Source organism: Vigna unguiculata, chromosome 8, assembly GCF_004118075.2.
Source record: "Vigna unguiculata cultivar IT97K-499-35 chromosome 8, ASM411807v1, whole genome shotgun sequence".
In the NCBI taxonomy this organism is placed as follows: domain Eukaryota; kingdom Viridiplantae; phylum Streptophyta; class Magnoliopsida; order Fabales; family Fabaceae; genus Vigna; species Vigna unguiculata.
Genome location: NC_040286.1, coordinates 37666598 through 37684816, shown reverse-complemented (window position 1 = coordinate 37684816; position 18219 = coordinate 37666598). Strand labels below are relative to the sequence as shown.

At 36.3% G+C, this 18219-nt stretch overlaps 3 protein-coding genes across 4 annotated transcripts; all 3 read right to left on the bottom strand.

The window, feature by feature from the left end:
* Window positions 1-938: 938 nt before the first annotated feature.
* LOC114194567 (photosystem II stability/assembly factor HCF136, chloroplastic-like) lies at window positions 939-5245 on the bottom strand. Its single transcript, XM_028084892.1, has 9 exons — window positions 4989-5245; window positions 4645-4904; window positions 4314-4549; window positions 4077-4207; window positions 3699-3831; window positions 2963-3085; window positions 2188-2262; window positions 1834-1949; window positions 939-1139 (listed from the first exon to the last, which is right to left on the bottom strand). The coding sequence occupies exons 1-9, from the start codon at window positions 5132-5134 to the stop codon at window positions 1073-1075; spliced, it is 1287 nt and encodes a 428-aa protein (XP_027940693.1). The 5' UTR covers window positions 5135-5245; the 3' UTR covers window positions 939-1072.
* Window positions 5246-5476: 231 nt separating this feature from the next.
* LOC114194566 (calcium-transporting ATPase 12, plasma membrane-type-like) lies at window positions 5477-9497 on the bottom strand. 2 transcript variants are annotated; one of them, XM_028084891.1, is made up of 3 exons: window positions 8799-9497; window positions 6035-8615; window positions 5477-5689 (listed from the first exon to the last, which is right to left on the bottom strand). In XM_028084891.1, the coding sequence occupies exons 1-3, from the start codon at window positions 9141-9143 to the stop codon at window positions 5613-5615; spliced, it is 3003 nt and encodes a 1000-aa protein (XP_027940692.1). In that variant the 5' UTR covers window positions 9144-9497; the 3' UTR covers window positions 5477-5612. The 2 variants fall into 2 exon arrangements, with proteins under 2 accessions (XP_027940692.1, XP_027940691.1); XM_028084890.1 differs by lacking the exon at window positions 5477-5689 and having other exon boundaries at window positions 5801-8615; window positions 8799-9496.
* Window positions 9498-11195: 1698 nt separating this feature from the next.
* LOC114194109 (nuclear pore complex protein NUP133) lies at window positions 11196-17970 on the bottom strand. Its single transcript, XM_028084171.1, has 8 exons — window positions 17789-17970; window positions 17581-17705; window positions 15649-17466; window positions 14144-14862; window positions 13905-14057; window positions 12843-13176; window positions 12269-12339; window positions 11196-12087 (listed from the first exon to the last, which is right to left on the bottom strand). Exons 1-8 carry the CDS (start codon window positions 17968-17970, stop codon window positions 11557-11559), a joined length of 3933 nt encoding a protein of 1310 aa, XP_027939972.1. The 3' UTR covers window positions 11196-11556.
* Between the last annotated feature and the right edge of the window lie 249 nt (window positions 17971-18219).

Here is an 18219-nt window from a genome sequence, read left to right as displayed (position 1 = left end):
ACATGTCCATCGTAGAATTTTATAATATGTAACCATTTGAAATTTTAATTTATCTTTTACAATCTTTATTAGACTATGTGTTGGTGATTTGTTTATTTATTACTGCCATATGATAGTTTTCACATAAATATGAATGAAGTTTCACTGATACCAGTAAAACAAACATTTTCACAAAGTGATTAGCATCTCTAGGAATCCAAAAAGAGTAAAAGATTTCAGAATCACTTGTTAAGATGTAAGATTACAACAACTGAGGATAACATCATTAATAGAGAAAGGTTATTTATTTTTTCCTTTAATGTTATTGATACGCTTTTCGAAAAACAATAATAATAATTAAAATAATAATATTTTAACTCACTTTTTTGATCTATTTTTAAGTCATCATTTTAATCATTATCAGATCATCACATTACATCACTAAAATAAATAAAAAATAGATAATCTAATAATGATTGAAGTAATAAGATAAAATTAAATAAAAAAAATTAGTTAAAATATCCTTATAGAGAGTTAACACAACCTAAACTCAACCTAGATTCATAACCATTATTTAAAAAAGTTTAAGTATATTTATTAAAGATTTCTTCTTACTTTAAAAAGTAAACATTAGACATTTTTTGTATTTTCATTAATACTTTTGTTTTCTTTATCAAAGAATATTTATAAGGATTTGAAGAACATAATGGTTAAATATATATTAATTTATAAAGTATATAAATGAGTACAAATTTTAATTTGTATAAAATTTTCAATTAAACATTTACCTATGAGTAGTAATGCTTACTTTAAAATATTTGGACAGGAAGTTTATTATATCATGAGCAGTAATGCTTCTTTCAAAATATTTGAAAAAATTAAATATTTTGAAAATTTTCATCTCTTTTTACACATTTAATTACGTGGTAGGTGTTAATACCATCCTTAGACATAATCGATTACTAATTCAAAATTTGGTTTTGTATTATATTTCTTAATTTTCCGTAGATTTTTTAGAATAAAATATAGTAACGACTCTTTTAAAATTCTTGCTTTCAATTAGTGATCCCATTGGGATTTCGAGACAATGACTCTACCCAAGGAAGCGAAGCAAGACTCCATCATTCCCCAATACAAATCCCTTCTTCTCATCAATGAACCTGCATCAAGTATACAACAAGATTTTACTCACACAGGTTTTATAATCTTCAAAATAACACTAACCAATTCCAAAAACTCTCGTATACTCTTTCCTAGAAAATTTCCATCTATCATAAAATTGAAAAGTATCATAAAGACAAATAAAAATACAAAGAGTAAATTATATTGACATCCCCTAATATTTTTTCAGATTGCACATAATATATTTGTTTTCTTTAAGTTTACAAAACAACCTCTTTATAAGGGCAAACATAACATTTTTCAAACAATTAGGAGAAATTGGTGAAATTTATAAGGGTGTTGGTGTGATGTTGTTAAAACAATTAAGGAGTTTTCTCAATTCTCCAAACATGAGGGTAGACAAAATCTGAAGAAAGATAGGGGAAATGAGTGTGATGTACTCAAATATAAATATAAAGTAAGGTAACATGTGGAGCCCAGTGTGATTGGGCAGGTAAATTTTATTTTTTAGCTTTTAAAAGATAGATAAAATGACATAGCATAATGATATTTTGACTTAATTTTAATTTACCACTCCAATTATCTATTTTGATGATCTTTTATTTTTTAATGGTACGACGTAATGATCTAAGAATGATTGAAGTGAAATGATGAATTAAAAGTAAATAAAAAAAATAGATTAAAATATCATTATTCGGTTATAAATTTGAGGCTGGTAATAGCTAGACTCACTTCACTGAGTATAAATTTGCAGCAATGTTGTCGGCAGCTTTGTCACGGATCCATGACTTGCCACCATTGGTAGTTCTCAAAAGAATACCACTTCCTCCTGCTGCCCAAGCTTCATCCTGTATAAATAATTTAGCAAATTATATATATATATATATATATATATATATATATATATATATATATATACACATAAAAGAATGACTTCGCATTGATCTGGTTTAAAAATTAAAAAGAAAAAAATATTGCAAGAACTGTAGAGGCAGCATTCATATTTCAAATGTTCTTTCTTTCTTTTGGAACCTGCAAGAATTGCTTGCTTAAGAAATCAATTCTTTGAGTGAAGGAACACTTTACCGTTGAACGATATCCAACATCAAGAATGCCAAAACCCCTGCTTTGAACAGGAACCTCCTCAAATTCTTCAGTTAACTGAAACAACAATATATATTTGCTCATAATTGAAAAGAAATGAAGCGGCAAGAAGAAAGTGCAACAAGAGCCAACTATCTTTTATCAAGAGATTTTAATTCATCACTTTAGATATCTATCCTATTTAGTACAATAACAACAAAAACAAAAACGTTTCAAGGACTTTAGTGCTTTCTTAGAAAAGGCTTTCATTCTTGTAACACTCTTCAACTTCTCCCCAGTTTAACAAGGTGCAACTCAAACATTTTGGGCTAGTTGAACTGGAGACACAGATAAATATGATAAATTTATTATGTGTCAGGGCAATAAATATTTTCCATAATCAACCCATTTCTAGACATGCACTAATGTTCGAGTGAGGAAGGTAACAAAATTCAAAGCTAATTTAAGACTTAAGAAACTATTGAAAAGATTATCCATTGGTAAGGAGTGAAATGGAAGATTGTTATCTCACATTCATACTGTGGGATGCATTCTCAGAATTACTTGCCCCAATGTCCAGATCTATAAGATTGACTTAGTGGTAAAAGTTAGAAGAGAATCTAGGAGAAACGGTGGGTTCAACTCTCTCCACTAACATTTGGGAACTATAAGGTTCGTTTGAAGAGTTTAAAATGAGGGTGGGTGCGAGGATTGTGGATTCAACAATCTCACTAATAACTAATCGATATATAAAAAAGAGAAAAAACAACTAACTTACCCCGGTGCCCTTGCTGAGATAAAGACCACCTCCACGAACAAGAAGCCACAGACCACCGTCAGCTCTCCATCCCATGTTCTGTATTCTTCGGGCAACTGCTCTATTATGTGGCTGCCAGAATGGCTGAAAATAAAATATAATAAAACAGTTATTATTACCAAATACTATGCAGAAGACAAATCACCAACCAATGTGATATCTCATGGTTAAATAAAAAAGAAATAATCTATACGAGCCACCATCTGAGATATATATCCTGTGGAAGAGCTAATGCATCAGTATACACTTTAGAATCATTATGCATTGAGAAAGGACGAAAAGTTTTGTACAGTAAAAAAGCTGGTGAAAAAGAAACAGAGAAAATCCTCTGATTTTGTCTGTTTTTTCCTTGGAGGTATATTCTATATATGGACAACTGGATGAAAACAAAATAAAGAATATACAAAAAAGAAATTCTAGGACAAATCCAATAGGCAAGTTTTGTACATCACTTTTTGGGCCCTACAACAAAGACGACCCAGCATCAAAGAAAATATTTTAATTAGAAAAATAAACTGATGTAATCTCTTCCACCTGACCAGCTTATGGCTGCTGCTTCAGAATTTTCATATTGACAATTTCATTTCAGGCCAACATTTTCTCAAAATTCAAATTCTAGGAAAGGCATAGCACAAGTTCCAGGCACAACAGAGGTAAAAAAAAGAAAAAGAAATTCATCCTGAAGTAAAATCCTCACCTGACCAGGCTCCCAGGTTAAGTAGAAGTTGCCTCGACTTGAGACTGCAACATACCTTCCATCTGGAGAGCGATTAACAGTGTTGAAAGTCCCAGTGTAATAGCTTGCACCACTAATACCACTAGAAACTGTTCTGAAGAAGAAGTAACACAGATAGATAAATGCCTTGACGTATAAAACTGAAAATGTTCAACATTCACATAATACAAAAGCCAATGAATGTCAAACTTTTTCAACAAACAAACACATAGAAAAAATCAAACATTTCAATTTTATTAATCTTCACTTACTATTCTGAAAGAATAGCATTACTACACTACACCATATCGATGACAGTTCCACGCATAGATATACACTTGTGCATTATTGGAAACTCACCTGTTAAGAGTAGCTGACACAGTTTCCTGAACAGCAGCTCTCCAGTTGTAACCCCTGTTAGCAGTGACATATATTGCACCTTCGTCAGTCACCATCTCTGCACTCTTCTCACCAGTCGCTTTTATGTACACCTGTAATACATCCCATTACATTTCAGCACAATTTTCACAACATAGAAATGAACACAAATATTAGTAATAGAACGAATAACAAATCATAAGGGTAGCCATAATCAACCATATCCCCTGGAAGTTCAGCACTGAGAGGTATCCTCTCCCAGCTTTCTCCAGCATCAGCAGTGTACAACAGAATCGCAGGTTTTCCAACTATCCACCCTTCCTTCCCCTTGAAACTGATAGAATTAAACCGATAGTTGAAATCTTCATCTTCGGCAGAGGGAATCGAACGCGGAGCCCAAGTGTTTCCTCCGTCCTTCGTCTCAAGAATTGTTTGCCTCGTCCCGAGAAGAAAACCTAAAACATGAACACCGTTCGTTCATTCAACTCCAATTCAAACCAAAACAACAGCATCTAAGGCGAAGCGAGAGGATACTACGAATTTACGATACCGTGGTTGGGGTCGTCGGGGACAAACGCGATGTCGAGAAGCACGACGCCGGGGTCGATAGGGAGGTACACTCTCTCCCACTCCGAGAGCGTGTCTTCGGCCCTCGCCGGAAAGTGAGGAAGCGAAACCGAGATTGCGGCGGTTTCGGCGAGGAAGCGTCTCCTGCTCCGAGAAATGTCGTCGGCAGAAGAAGAAGAAGAAGAGGCTTTGACAACGAGTCTTCGATTCCGAGGGAAGGTTCGCGAGGAGTGTAGAGTAGGCCTGAACAAGGAGGAAATTGAGCGGGCAAATACTAACATTTTGTAGTATAACAAGAAGGTTCATGGATTCAATTGGAGCACTTACCAAATGCTCGGAGGAGCACTCTTGACGGTACGGCGCATGTTGGTGCGACCTTTGCCGGAGCCACCGGTTTTGCGGACGAACTCATTGACCTGTTTCAGAGCTGTTTGACTAGAGAATGCTGATTGCTGGAAAGCAGTGGTGGCCATGGCTGTGTTGTGTGGTCAAAGGTCTCTTCTTTCTTTGGTTCTGTGAGTGTGTTGTGGAGAATGAAATTCGAAGGGTGATGGGGGCCATGGTAGAAGTGCTATGATATTGTGGATGACGATATGCACAACTCAAAAATGATTAACGTAAGCCACACAAAAAGGGTCCACAAGAAATCGAAATTGTTAGTAATACTTATTATATAAAAATACATGAAATTTATTATATTGAAAGTTAAAAAAAATTCAACAACCGCACCTCAAAGATATTCTCGGTTTTAAAGTTTTAAACTTTATCATGATTTTGTCTTATAAAAAATCATTCCAGCTGCTGAAAGAACAAAAAATATTCAAACTGTTCTTCACTTTAACTCCTAAACGCGAGAATTATTGAGTGTATTAGAAGATTTACCTTTATCCTCTCTTGCTCTAAACTTGTATATAATAATAATTTCGATATCTTTCAGACGCATTAAAGAGTTCACAAAAGAAGAAAAATACTTTGTAGTGAAACTTCATAGACCCTTTTTTTTGAGGCAAACCTGGTAAACCATGCACCTGTTGAGACAATATGGAGACATGTACACAGAAACAAGAAGTTGTAGTGAAACTACATAGAATAAATCTGTAATTGATTTAATTCACATTGATTTACAGTGGGAAAGACATGATGAATTAATGAGGCTTTATCTATGATGAGTACAAAACAAAATGATGACATACATATATGCAGCAACAATACTATACACAGACTAAAGTCAGTGGGCGTGTAAGGTTGATGATATCCCTGCCACTAACGAATTGTCATGTTCATTCCCATTTGACTAAAAATTAGTCCTATTGGGAACAAAAGTAGCATCAGAAATGGAAAAGATGGAGAAAGAAAGAAAGAAGGTGAAGTACTGGATTCTGAAGAATAACTGGTGCTGGAATTCAGAATAACTGGAAGAATATTCTTCATGCTCCACTCAAGAACCCATGGAAGAGCAGCAATCATGACACAGATACCCCATCTCGTAGCATTCAGGTGCATGCAATCTGATAGGCCTTTAGCATACTCAATCACCACCACTTGCATTGCAAAACAGATAACTAAGGCCCCCAAGAAATACAAGCTCTGAACAAGAACTTCCTTTCTCAACAACTTCATGGTGTTGAGCAGATTGACGATTTGGCACAACAAGAAGGTGTTAAAGATCATGGTTTCCCGAACTTTTTTCTCCCTGTCAGTAACATGTCCCCCAAACTCAAGTATCATTGATACACAAGTCTGATATAGTACCTGAATCACAATGCTTTTCCAGATTTCTTTGGCTATAATGTTTTGGTTCCTGTCATCAGATGGTTGTTTAACAAGTTCTTCCTCGCTGGTTAACTTCATTACCATCATTAGGCCACCCAGAATGCACACAAAAACATTCACCCAAATCAACTGGAACGGTGCAAGCGGGGAATCTCCAGTACAGGTTGTGATCAAGGTTATGACTAATCCTGATATGGTACATGTCAACTGAAGTTGAATGAACTTCTGAATATTGTGGTATTTACTTCTGCCAGCTATCACAACAGGTTCCAATGCACTGAAGCATTTCATAGATATGTCACAACTATCTCTATCCAAAGAATCAAGCACTATCCCCACATCAGCTACTTTTAGAATTGAAGTTAAACTAGTTATCAACCTTGTCCCAGTGAATGCAACCACCATGCCTCTCTTTTGCAAGCACTGTATCAAGAGAAGTTTGTCCTCAGGAAGGAATTTTGCCATTACATGGGCTCGATCCACTTCGACCAGTCTAGCTTCCTCATTCAAATCCTGAAGTTGTTTACCTTCTAGCACAACACCATGTTCTAGTCCCAGTTCACGAGCAATTCCTTCCAATTTCTCGATGCCATCCTCCGAGACCAGTTTGATCTGTACATTTGCAGCAGTTCTGAAATTTTCCAAAGCTGATTTTATGGATTCTTGACTAGTTTCTCTCAGGCCTATCAGTCCTGACAAGATCAGTTCTTCTTGCTCAAGTTCTTCTCCATCTGTTTGTTTATATGCAAAAGCAATTGACCTAAGACCACTATCCTCCATCTGTTTAATCACCTTCCCAAATTTTATTTTCTGGTTTTCCATGGCGTGGCAATTCCCTTTACTGTCATGGTATTGTGAACACATCTCCAAAATTTCAGATGCTGCTCCACTCCAGTGCAAGTGCAGAACTTCACTGTCCCCAATTTTTCTCACCAAAACTCCACTGCCTTCTTTGCCAGAATCCAATTTGCTGTGCTTAAGAATATCAAATTTTTCTTCTGTGAAAGATCTCATGCTCATTTCCCATGTTGTTTCTGCCCAAGAAACAAGTGAATTGAACAGAGGGGAAAGATAAATCTCTGGTGCAAGGACTGATAAACCAACCCCCAGTTTAAGCATGTCAAGAACAGGTTTTTCTATTTCTGATCCCTCAACCATGCTGATATATTCCTCTCCCATCCATATTCTGCTAACCTCCATTTGTTTAGATACAAGCTCCCCTGATACATCAACACAGATGACAGTTACCAACCCCATTGTCGTACAAGCGGACAAATCATTAAGAACTACATCTTGGCTTTGCACTTCCTTTTCAATCTGGTACTTGAGAGAAATTGTAACCACAAGCGGCATTCCATGCTGAACGCAAAGTATTGCAACAGTAACAAGACCTGTCAAAATTGAAACCCTTCCTTGGGGTCTCAGAAAAATTCTCTCAAGGACTTTCATCAGCACGCCAATTGAGACCTTCCCCTTAATTTCTGGCAACCCTGCATTGCTCCCATCTTTTCCACAAATTAGGCGAATCAACACCACAAATGCAACCACTACAGAGATAAAAAGTGCAGCCATGTCAATGTAAGAAATTGGCTTCTCAATTTGTCTTTCCAACAAACCCTTCCTCTCAGAATTGGTTTTGGTTCCAACCGATGTTACCAACATCCTTCCCTGGCCCCCGATCACCTTTGAACCAGCTACAAGAAACGAATCCTTCCCCTTCTGTTTGATTTTCCTTACCCCAAACTCCTCCACCACAAGGATGCCATCACTTTCAAGTTCACCATCTGCCGGAACCTCATCGCCTGGCCACAAGCACACCGTTTCTCCCACCTGAATATCAGATACGGAAACCCTTAGCGTCTTTTCACCTCGCTTCACTATGGATTTCAACTCGTGCTTTCTCTCCTTCAATTTCAACCTTTTCCTCTCACACAAAAAGTTTGCAAATGGTTTTCCCAGAACCAGCAGGAGAAGAGCAAACAGTATAGCAACAGCATCATGCCAACCATGTTTAGGTCCCTCCTGCTTGAAGCCTATGGCGAATGACAACCCAGCCGAGACCAACAGCATCAAAATTGTGCAACCGTTGCATTTGTAGCTCTTCAATAAAGACTTGGAAAAGTCTATTCCAAGAACTGGTAACCGTACAGTGGGGTTCCCCTCATCAACAACACCGCGCTCCTGTTCATAAACACAAAATCACATCAACAAAACACACCCACATAGGAACAAGAGGTAGTAGATTCATCCTGAACACTTCGATAAACCAAAAATTCAGAAAGTTTAGTTCGGTTCGGTGAGTGTAAACCACAGGGGATCTACCAAACACCACCAAAACAACCAAATATGTGGATGAATTTCTACCTGTGTGCGTTGACGTTGACCCCCAAGCCCAGAAAGAGAATTCAAGTCCTGCTCCTTCACAATTCCATCAGTATCACTGCTAATGCACTCTTCTATATCAACTGTGACATAGGATTTGGAAGAGGAAGTTCTACTAGCAGGAGATGGTGGTGATGGCAGAGACTCATGGTTGCCACCGGAAGTTGATGGCTTCTTGACGGAGATGAGGAACCTTATGTATAAACTCTTACGCCATATCCTGTTGTACTTCCCCTTGGTAGTAGAACCAAGTAAGGAAGCACCAAGTTCAATGCTGGCACCACCATCACCATCACCACCAGCTGAGGACATGCTTTCTATGGACATGTCTCTGTGACAGTTGGTTAATTAATTCCTTATTTTGGCAGCAAGATGAAAAACAAAAACAGCAACAATGATTGGACAATCTTTTCTAGGAAAGGAAATCCAAAAGTGGAATTTTTTTAGACAACCTCGATCCTCACAAAAAAAACGTGGTGTTTGGAATTTAGCAAGAAGGCAAAAAGATACTATTTTGACATTATATCACACTTCAATTCTCTTCTTGCACTCTGCAATCAACCACTCTTCATCTCTCTCTCTCTCTCTCTTTCTTCTGCAGAATCCCTAGACACTTCTAAAAATGCTAACTTAATTGCTCAAATCTAACAAGTGAATATGTGATGTATAAAGACACTGAAAAAGGCTCAAATTTATAGAGTCAAGTTGGGATGTGTTGAGAAATATGTTAAAATGTGTGAACGGATGAGATGTGTCTGTCACCTTGCATCCTTGCTACTGTTGGGTTAGACGCAACTTCTGAAAATTAAAATTTTAAAGTAAAGGAAATTATAATGCAATTTACATACACGCGTTTTGCTTCTTGTGGGAATGAAAAACCCAAATGTGCTCTAGAATGAAAAATTAGAAGGACGCGTCACAAACATGCTTTAGGAAAAGTAAATAATCAATTATTATAAACTTATAATCGTAAAAATAATATTCTGTTAATATATACTTTAAATGAAAATAAATAAACAATTGAAAATAAAAACATTGAAATAACATAACATAAAATTAATTTATGTGGAAGCTTGTTTAATTAATTTAAGTGATTGTAGCTGCCATCGATGTATTATATAATTTTTTTTGTTATTTATATTTTATCATATTATTTATATGTCATTTGTGTAATGCATAATTATAAGTCCATAGTTAGGTTAAAAAAAATTATATGAAGTTATTGATTGATAACAGCATAATTTATTCGATTAATAGTTATGAGTTGGTAAATTGGTAAAGAATTTAATAATTTTGTAAGTGAGTGAACCTTCACATATCATTGTAAGATAAATTATGAAGTGACAAAGATTCTCATTATAATTAAAAGACAGTTTAAACGGTTGTTTTCTTATCTTTGATTTTTTTAAGTATTGTTGTCTTACTTCAGATTTGAGCTCATTTATTCAACCGTTCTAGCAAACCTATTGTGATTAAAATAAATATGATTCTACGCGTTTCTTGGACTATTCTAACTTCTAAACGGAATCTCAAATTATATTAAATAAAGGGTAAATGTATTTTTAACACTCTAAAATGTACTAACAAGTTATAAATTAATAGTGAAATTCATTAAAAATAAAATAAGTAAAGTTTTCAAATAAAAGTTATAATAATTTATTATACATAAAGTAAGATATAAACCTTTTTAACAAATATTAATGGATAAAAATATTAAAAAACATTAAAAAGCATTTTGTTAACCTTTGTCCTTAATCCAAATTAAGAAGGTAGATTGAAAACCACTTCTGAAAAAGAAAAGGATTTCAGGCTCTTTTCTATTATTATTATTTTTATTGTGCATGCTTTTGAAAACAATGATATATTGATTTATATCATTTTTTTTGTATATTTTAAGAAAATTGGAATGGAGTGTACAATTATCTTTTTTCTACCCTTCTCTTTACCAAACTCTTCATCGTCGAAATGTTTCTTTTTCTTTTCTTTTCCGCGTATCTCTTGTAGTATATTCTTAAAGTAGATTCGTGTTATTCATAAATCAATTATCTTTTCTGTTTGCCGCATAATCATATTTGCTTAGGGATTTGAGAGATACTTCATATGTCTTATGAGTTGATGGAGTATAATTTTATTTTATTTTCCCTAGAAATCCAACAGTGACATTCTTTCTATTTTATTTTCCCTTCACTTGTATCAATTTTTTCTATTTTGAGATTCCAGTTTCAAGGTTAGTTTAAATATCCAACAGTGATCAGAAATATATTTCTAGAAACATTTATTAAAACAAATATTAGAAACAAAACTAGGTCGTCTCACTGATGTCTAAGAACGAAAAAAATTATCAATATTCAAATATTTAGATTGGATGACACTGGCACATTTTTAAGCACTTGTTTTCATTTTCAGTTAATATATTTTCACCAGTAATAAAAATACTGATGTTCCCTATACTGACATGATCTAGTTAATTTCGATTTCAATATCAACAATGTTATTTGCAAGGCATTTTAACTGCCCCCATTCTCACACTGCTCTTTGTTTTGAATATAAAAAAAAAAAAAAAATCACAACCAATTTTCATTTACCAAACAATAATGTTTCCGGAGTGGTATGCAAAAACCGTATGCAAGAAGCATTTCACTTTCGATATTGGCGTCTTTGTGATTACGGCAGGGTTGTGTAGTGAATGCAGTGCATGGAAGAGGAAGTATCACAACAAATGCATATTCCAGATGTCACGCTAATCCATTGGGGAAGGCCCTTCTTCGATTCTCAGGTCACCACCATGCTCGCTACCAAGCATTATTGCCATTAGCATAAGTTTGCCAGCATCTGCAAAATCCTTGTGCTGCATTAATATTGTTTCAACTGAACTACCCTCCATGTTTTCTTGCCTCAAGGGTAATACTTGGTCAAACCCTTCTTCAAATGTTTCACTTCGAGGTCCATAACACCTACTTGAAGCCTGGAAAAGTATGGTATTTTTCAAGTTTTGCAGAATTTCCTGGTCACTCCATCCTTCAGATGTGTATGAATCGTGGAATTTACTCCAATCATCCTGACTAGCAGCTTTTTTCCAACAATCCTCCAAAAGGCTTTTGTTTATCTTCCGAAACGAGGAACTAGTCCAAGCAAAAACGTCAAAGGCCCACAGTGAGAGCTCTTGATCTTCACTTTCCAGACATAAGTTAATCAATTCTAGAGGATGAAGCGGTTCATCTTCTACTAGTTGCGTATCCTCAATGGAATGAAAACGCTTCATTACTTCCTCCTACAAGTAAAACACATAAATAAGGATAAAGAGGACTTTTAAAAGAGTGCAACAAGGTTTATTTACCAGAGCAAACCAAGTTCTCATGAAACAAAGCAAATATTAACTCACTAATCTTTTATACCTCTAGGGCAAATAAAACAGTCACACAAGACTCTATGCAGAAGTCACTCAAATTTACCTGTAATTTCAGAATCTTCAAATCAGCCTCAATGCGGTCGACCTTGACCTGAGTATCAGCATCTTTGCCAGCTGTACCAAAGAAAAGGATTTGTTTATAGCAAATGCAATTTATTAATGTCTATTCATCCCCAAAATAACGTAGATATTTAACTTACTAAACAGTCAGTGTTCATAGATTAAAATAACACAAATTAGAATTTAAATAACAATTGTCGGAGACCCCATATTGACTAGGGATATAGCCAAATCATAATATACATGTAGGATGCAAACTTTATCTTATAAATCGGTTTTAAGATTGAATTAGGCCTAAACCTAATATCTAATATGGTATCAAAGTCTACTGCAATGAGTTATGTTGAGCCTATTGCATCATCCGTTATAGGTTCACCAATTCCCAAAAATAAATAAAAGTGAAAAAAGGCTGCAGCCATAAATAATAAAACTGAACATTAAAAGTTGATTGCAACCATAAGTTACTATCAGAATTTGAAGAGATATAAAGAAATATAAAATAGAATGAAGAGAAAGAAAGTAATCTCCATACGGTTGAAAAACACACAGCACTATACCTGCAAAGGCTGCAATCTTAGATAGGTATAAAAGATTTTTTCTGTCAGTCAATTTTAGTTTCGTCTTCAGACACTCCTGTTCTTTCTCTTCAGCGACTGAATTAGAATGCATGTTTTGTGTCAGCGCCAATGTATGAAGTGATTCTGAAGCAGAGGAAAATTGATGAAGGAACAAATCATGAAGCCATAGAAGATCTTGATACTCCCTCAGGAAAATGGATAGCTCTTCGGGAAATTCTTCCCCTAGCCTTAAAAGTTGAGAAAATTGTCTGCTCTCATGGAGTTTCTTAAAGACATAGTAACTAAATCCCTCATTTGGACTCAGGCTTTCATGCTGCACACAAACCGTTGAGACATAAGCAAGAATAAATTTCTGAAAAAATGGACATCATAAATTATCATTTTCCAGTAACCAACTTTTCGTGAAAGGCCAAAGTTTTATTTGACATTGGGGGTTGTCAGCAATGCAACTGAAAACGACTTAGTTACTACTAGTAACTCATTTCAGGTGTTGTGCCCAAAATCAGGCAATTTTTTGGTATATCTTGTGTTTTAAGAGTTCACAAAAATAAAATAAAATAAACATCAGATGTTACTTTGTGCTTGAACATTGGTGAAGAATGTGATAAAAGAAATTTCCGTATGCCTGGTCAACATTTGTTTGCATAGTCTTTCCTTGAGAGCTCTTTCCAATAATATATAAAGGTTTAAATAGAATGAAGGAGAACAGGAGCTGTAAAAATTTGGTGGAACTGAGGTCTACGGTTGATTCTTAATTAATAGATCTTTATTATTTAAAGAGGCATTTTGAGTCCTGACTCCAGCTCTAGATCATGATAAAACCGTATCATTGCTTCTTTATAGACAATAGATCTAGAAAAGTGCAAATATTTCTTCCCAGGGGACTTCTTTTCAAACCCTAACCCCAATTAGTAACAGAATATTTGGGTTGATATGTTAATAAAAAATCATTCAATCTGCAAATACCTAGAAAAGAGGGAATAAAAGCAACATGCCAACTTGAGTGCACAACATGACAACAATGAATAAAATCAGGCATACCATAATATTTCTCAGTAATTCCGAATCATTCACATCACAACAAACTGTCCACATAACTTTGTAACATCCATGTCGTTTAGCAATTGATAGCAGATGTGAAGTAAGCTTCATTATGGTCTCGTCATTCTGCTCTCCAGCAACTTCAAACGAATCCTGTACAAAAGACCAATTGAACAACATATATCAATTCCACACCAGGATTGCAAGGATAACTAGCGTAAGAAAAATAAAATAATAACCTTGTGAGCATCTTCAAATTCTTTAACTTTTTGATATAGAGATTCAAGAAGGGTGTCTCGTCTCTCCCAATATTCATTTAACAGACCTTTGTGTTCTTCTCCACGCTCATTCTTCGCTGTAACAGCTCCGGAATATGCCTCAAGTAGGACTTCAGTTAGTGCTTCCAAATTGTTATACAAGTCCAATTTTGAGGTTTTATCAAGTCCAGATGTTTCATTTAACAAGTGAAGCAGAACAGAAGCAACACTCCAAATCCCAGTCCGTACAATAGGTTGACAATACCAAGGTGTTAAACCCTCAGGTGGAGGATACCATAATCTGTGCTCATTCTTATAGTTGAAGCATGTCCTAATTATGGTAACACATGCAGTAGAGAGTTCACATGCCCTCTGGATCTGGATCACTAACAGGTGCTCCGGTCTTATTACATATTCTAACTCTTTATCTAAGCAGTAGAAGAGATCTTCAAGATCTGAAACCTTACTGTAGAACACTTCTGCATTATCTCTATCCATCAAAAGGACAGTGTTTCGACGAGCTCGCTCACCAACTAACTGTATCATGTCCCAAAGGGCACCTGACATTTGAATGTCCAAACTAGAATTTGAGGAGTCAACATTAGTTGATCGATTTTGGCTGATCACATTTTGTAGCTCCCTCAGCTGAATCATTGCAGATAACTTTTCACCGTGCTCTAGAATAATTTGCAAGGCATGTCCTGGCAATCAAAAAAGCATCATACAGTCATGGAATATCCACTTGTTGTCAATGTGCTGCTTTTATCTTGCATTTTACCTAAACCTATAATTATTTATTCACTGACTTAATCTATACATCAATTAAAAAGATTGGCAGATTCATCAATTAACAAAATCATAAATAAATGTGCCTTCACATACAATCCCACCCTAAGAAGTCAAACAACAAGGATCAAGAATCCACGTGCATACCTAAAATGTAAACTACAAAAGGCATCTAGTCAACAACCAAATCTATAATTTACTACTTCCGTCTATTATCAAGATTACTCTTTTATAAAAACTCACATGTGAGGTTAAGAAATAAAGAAAACTAAGCCTCTAATCATTTAGTCACAGCATAAGATGACGCAGAGTCAAAAGAGCATTAGATGATACTTGAGATTATATTCATATGCATTTCACGCAATTTATAGAAGTCAAAAAGTTATTAGTGAAAAAACACTCTGTGGCATTACTTATGATATACATTGCACAAAGTCATCCTAAATCTGACTATTTTTTACCATCAGCACAATCTGGAACAAATACTTCGAAGGAGGCAGCTGATTAATTTTACTTTATAAAGGAGGTTGGCAGATAAATTAAGCTTATACGAGTCACACTTCCACATCATGTAACAACTTAGGACCAATTCAAACATGATTAAACTAGTTGGATAAGGAAGTATGATTGTAAAAAAAAAAATGTCTGAGCATCAAATAACAGTAAATGAACTTTTGGTGAATAGACTGCAGATTTCGTACTCTGCTTAGAACACAGTTCTTCGTGGCATTTGGACAAGGCAAGAAAGTGAAGGAATTTTTCATGTTTCTGCTGCTTTTCCAAGAGTTGGGTGGAAACAACAGCCATGGCTAAAATCTCTGCACCTCTGGTAGTTGTCCAGTGTTTAGCTAGGGTGTCAATAATTGATTTGCTCATCCGTACAAAAACACTGGTTTCCCCATCCCTTTCAAATGAACCAGAAGTTTCTAGCTTTTCAAGAGACCTATCAATTTGACCAGATGATAAAAATTCATTGAAAAGATTATTCAACAAAGCTTCTGATTCTTCATCTTGAGCAGTTCTTCGTCCAATTCCACTCAAAACCGTCCTCTGTTTATCCCCAGCACTCCATGCTTCAGAGCTAGCCCTTCTGGGAGCAACATTAGCTGCAAATGTAAGATTTCTTATCTCTTCTTGTGCGGATCTTTCATTAGAACTTCCTTTCCGAGATAAGCTTCTCTCAGGTGGTTCCACCCCTCCAAGAATGACAGCTTTCTCTGGTATTGCCCATATTCCTGCTTTCTCTGTTAATACAACCCATGCACCTTCTTCATAATCATCTGCAGAAGGAAGGATTGAAGCATCTAGCACTTTACCAGCATCATGGGGTAAATCAAACTGATAGAGTCGTGTAGAGTTTCTATAATAATGGGAGACAGTTGCTGTTCCATCCCCAGATATTATGACTGCAGACCCTGAAGGATTGCCCCCTATCCGAAGCCTCATGGAAAACAAGAAATCTTCATCTTCAACTCTAGCTTTTGGCATTATCACCTCAATAGGCGCTTTTTTCTCTAAAACCTTGTCATTTGTTGTCTCTAAACCCAGCACCGATTTATATTGCATGGTCAGGAGAGAATACTGCATGTAGCTTGAACTGCTAATCCGGTCATTGCAGAAGGTTGCAACAAGAATAGTAATGACTTTACCATGATCATCTACTTGCATATCAAGAGGCCATATTCTCTTTTGACCAGCCAGATCCTTCTTAATGCCAACCTCAGCATCTGTTCCAACTATTTCCTGAGACCAAAGCTTAGAAACAGGTATATCACTATCAAACTCTACTTTGAAACATTGTATCTCATGGTCCGTCAATACCAAGAACTGCCTATTTGCTTCCTGGATAGAATAATGCGGGCAACCCCAAGTCAGAGACCTTGGGTACCCGACATTGCTCACAGTTTGAACTGACTCACCCCGTTGAGGATGGAAATGCATGATATTTTCATACACTTTCCTTCGCTCAATGCCACTAGGAGTGCATTGAAACTGCCAGAGCTCACCACTTGAGCTACACGCAAGGGCAACACATGCAAACTTATGATTGGGAACACTAGAAGCAATCATAGAGTTAAACGTGAACAATCCACTCGGACCACTTGCTAGCTTACTTTGTCGCCGCTGCCGGTTGAAGGAAGCTTTCCCATCAGAAGTAAAAACAGCCCCCAGCTCACTGGAAGATGCTATGCTACTTACCGGAGCAAGCAGCTGAGAATAAATGTCTGGCCAATAAAAAACAGCCCGAGTTTGACAATTACACAAAACTACAGCAGCAGAGTTGCACTGTTTGGCAACCTCATTCCTTCCCACAGAAGCGACATCACAATTAACAACACGAAGCAACCAACTACCAGCGTCATTTCTGCTAACATCCGCATCATCCACAGGAATTTCAAGGATCACACATTTCATGGAGGGTGCCGGGGACAGATAACTCCATAGGTAGACCCTGTTCCCGCAAATAATCCAGGCGAGTGCTGTGCACTTGTCAATCCCACCACACGCGCGATCTTCGCCTGCATTGCGTTACACCATAGTCTCAAACACATCAAACCAAATTTACTTCAAATCTGAAGGAATTAAAACACGTGCCAACTAACGCAGTAAAGAGACAGGTCAAATTGTTTCACCAGGAATTCGCTTGTGCAGCAAAACGTTCTGCTCATCTCGAACCACTTGCGGAAACTCGCCGACGAAAACAGGTTTGGTAGGATCAGCGTCGTCTCCTTTTCCACTTCGGTTGACCTGAGGAACCCTACGCACGGAAAACGAAAAAGAGTCAGAAGCAGAACGCGATTTTCGAGGCAGATTTCGGCAAAGAAGCAAATGAACGAGTACCTGGCAAGGACAGATAAACGAGGAGCCCAAGGAGCAGGAGTGCCGGAGCTAGGGCGATTGGGAACGGCGCTGTCATTGAAAGAGGCTCGCGCAGGAGTCACCGGAGAATCTGCCACCGCCGAACCGCGACCTTGCTCTCTCCGAACACGAGCATTGCTCTTCTTCGTTCCGCAAGAAAACATGACGATCACTCAGTAGCACCAGATGTTAGGGTTTATGGGGTTTTCGCCATTTGAATCACGAGAGGGAAAAGCAAGACATGTACATAGAAGCCAGATTTTTGTAATTTTTAAGTGTAATAAAATATCTACTCATAACGTCTTTAATTTTTTCCAATACTTCTACACTGAAAACATAATACTTGCAATAAAGGGCTAAACTATATATTTAAATATTTTGATTCATAACTAAAATTATTATTAGTATTACAT